The following is a 3,169-nucleotide window of genomic DNA, read 5'->3' on the forward strand; positions in this document are numbered from 1 at the left end:
GGGAGCTCGAGTTCCTTTTTAAGGCCAGCAGACTTTTTCCCATCAGGACCAAGATATTCTCTGAAACCTGCAAAGACACAAAAATAAATGATATGTTTCATAATCTGTCTATCTAACGAGAAGTCCTTTAGGTTAGACTGGGAATGTAAAGTCTTATACTTATACCGGCGGTGGTTAGACTGGGAATGTAAAGTCTTATACTTATACCGGCGGTGGTTAGACTGGGAATGTAAAGTCTTATACTTATATCGGCGGTGGCTAGGCTCGTAACATGACATTAACTTGAAATTTAACTGAAATCAACTCAAATGACTATACACACCCACACATATTTGACCACCCGGAACCATCTCAATAAGCTCGTATCTCCAATTTGTCTCATATCTCAAGGAAAAAAAATGCTCGGAATTTAGCTCGTTTCTCAAATTTCCCGTAAATTGGGACACTCGTATGTCAATGTATTCCTGTAATATGCTGGCTGACACAGCAAATGTTCAATTATTTACGTAATAATTAAAGCACTTGCGGGTGACCCACATTGTAATCAACAGTTTGAGGAAAACAGAGTTCACCTTCAAAATTAAAGTACAATTAAGAGCACACCTACACATTTCAATGTTTAAAAATGTTTTGTTTTATTAAACCCAAAGGATTCTTTAATCTCATCTCATTTTCTGAACCGCTTTATCCTCATCAGAGTCGGGGGGGGGGGGGGGCGCTGGAGCCTATCCCAGCTAACTTTCACATTTTTATGAATTTATAATTTAAAAAAAAATTCCAGTGCTGAGTCCTAGTAGCAAGCGGAAGACATGGGAGTTAATTCCGCTTGAAAATTTATTTAAAAAATAAACATTTTCCCCAGAAAAATCTGCGATGTAGTGAAATGCTGAGGGATTACTGTACTTGAATATGCAATTGCAGCGCACAAAAAAGCACTTCTACAATTACCATTAAGCCTTAATGATGAAGGGAATATATAGATATAAAAATGGACCCACCTTCTATTCTGTGAAGGACAACTTTTGCATGGATTATTTTGCAAAATGTCGAGTTTTCCTCGTGGAACTTTGCTGCTCTTTTCCCACACGTAAATTCTGATGGAGACGCCATTGATAGCTGCTAGCTAGGCTAAGTTAAAGAGGGCGCAAAGCTTCAAAGTTCTTCGACGACTTGAAGAGTTGGTCCTTTGATATATGCTAACAGGCTGAGCTAAAGTAGCCCGCAAAGCTTCAACGAGGTCTTGAAAATGATTTTGGCTGATATTTAAGGTCATAAAGTAGCTTATGCTAGACACGTCGGGGACCCATAGGTTAAGCTAGGTGGCGAAAACTGCGCATGCGCGGTGGTAGCGTCACTTCCTTCGATTTATAAATGTAAGAGAGTCGGAAATAGGAAATAATTAATCTTCAAATGTTCTGACGTGTGGTTTGAGCAATAATTGTTTGCGCAGGTTTTAATTAAATTGAAAATTAAATTAAACATAAATAACTTGAAGATTGCGTCTCAAAAGGAGGCTTCGCAAAACGCGCATGCGCAGAGAAAAATCGTCCTTGATAATGGAGCTGTTGCTGTTTGGCCGATTGGCATCACGGGAGAAGTAGTTCTTCAATGAAACGGTTTGAACTCGCAGGAATCAGTCTCTTATTTAGGTAACGCTCTCTTGTGGTCAGGAGAAAATTTGTTTAATTTTAATTTCAGTATTCGTGGACATTATACACAATAATTAAGACACTGTCAATCACAAGTTATCGAAGAAGCGCAGAAATTATATGAGAAAATTTGCAATTTCTCAAAGGTGTCTTAAACCCAAAAGGAAAAGTTTGTTTTTTCTTTTATTAACATTATTCCCTCAATCTGGACCAACCACTAGATGTAAATTATATTTCTTGATTTTCCCATTTTTAACGAATATTTGCATTTTTTTCATCCTTATTTTTTCTTTTTGTGTTTTAGTTCAATGAGTATTTAGTAAAATGTAAAAATAACTATATAAAAATGTTTTCTGTTTTCCACTTTAATTTTGAACATAAAAACATATTTCGTTTCCTTTTGAAATTAAATGATTAAAAGACATCTTCCCTCTGTAAGAAAAAAAGCTAAAATAAACATAGTTTTAGATCTATAAAAAATTTAAAATGCAAGGCTTGTCATTCAGTTCTTGGTTCATTTGGAATTAATAGGTAATGAAGCTATAATTTAAATTGTGCCATACTGTTTGGACCGAGTGCACTTTCCCCCAGTCTTCCTGTCGGGGCCAGTCAATTGTCTTCATAACTATGGACTGAACAGGACAACAAGTTCCAGGCCAGACGGATGATCTACAAGGGAGGGAGGGAGGGAGGGATTGGGAGGGAGGGAGGGAGGGATTGGGAGGGAGGGAGGGAGGGAGGGAGGGAGGGAGGGAGAGAGGGAGTGGGAGGGAGGGAGCGGGAGAGAGCAAGAGAGCGAGAGAGAGAGATTAAATCGGATTTAAAGAACTGGATATAAAGCCTTAAATATTTTTCATAGATCTAAAACAATGTTTATTTGAGCTTTTATTTTCAATAAGGGAATAATCATTTGTTGAAAATATTTCTATATAGTTATTTTTACATTTTACAAAATACTTATTGAACTAAAACACAAAAGAACAAAATTGGAGGGAAAAATTGCAAATATTCGTTAAAAATGGGAAAATCAAGACATAATTTAAATCTAGTGGTTGGTCCGGATTAAGCGAATAATGTAAATAAAAGAAAAAACAAACTTTTCCTTTTGGGTTTAAGACACCTTTGAGAAATTGCTATTTTTCTGATATAATTTCTTAAAATGTGCTTCTCCGATAACTTTTGATTGACAGTGTCTTAAATATTGTGTACAGCAGGGGTCCCCAAACTTTTTCTTGTGAGGGCCACATAACTTTTCCCTTCTCTGATGGGGGGCCGGTGTCAGTTTGTAACAGAAAAAGCCATGGAACATTAACTTTCTGTTGTGCCATGCACAATCTTCTCCCTTTGCTCTGAAGTTTATGCACGACACCACAACCGTCATTACAGAATCCCACGTCAACATTTTGCAACACAGTGCTTGGTGGTGAATTTGGCAGTGGACTCGTAGCGGGGCGGTGAGACCCATTTTTTCCAACTCCCGGTTCATGCGTCCCATTATTAGACCGCAAGTTTCGGCCACC

At 37.7% G+C, this 3,169-nt stretch overlaps 1 protein-coding gene across 1 annotated transcript in view; it reads right to left on the bottom strand.

The window, feature by feature from the left end:
- LOC144065983 (uncharacterized) overlaps window positions 1-1,310 on the bottom strand; it is a 4,869-nt gene extending 3,559 nt beyond the window's left edge. Inside the window, exons 1-2 of the mRNA XM_077589251.1 lie at window positions 999-1,310; window positions 1-67 (exon numbers count right to left, since the gene is read on the bottom strand). The exon at window positions 1-67 is cut by the window's left edge and continues 3,559 nt beyond it. Coding sequence (XP_077445377.1) covers window positions 1-67; window positions 999-1,110 — 179 coding nt within the window. The 5' untranslated portion in view covers window positions 1,111-1,310. The remainder of the gene's footprint in view (window positions 68-998) is intronic.
- Window positions 1,311-3,169: the final 1,859 nt, after the last annotated feature.

The sequence above is a fragment of the Stigmatopora argus genome, chromosome 20 (genome assembly GCF_051989625.1).
Source record: "Stigmatopora argus isolate UIUO_Sarg chromosome 20, RoL_Sarg_1.0, whole genome shotgun sequence".
NCBI lineage: Eukaryota > Metazoa > Chordata > Actinopteri > Syngnathiformes > Syngnathidae > Stigmatopora > Stigmatopora argus.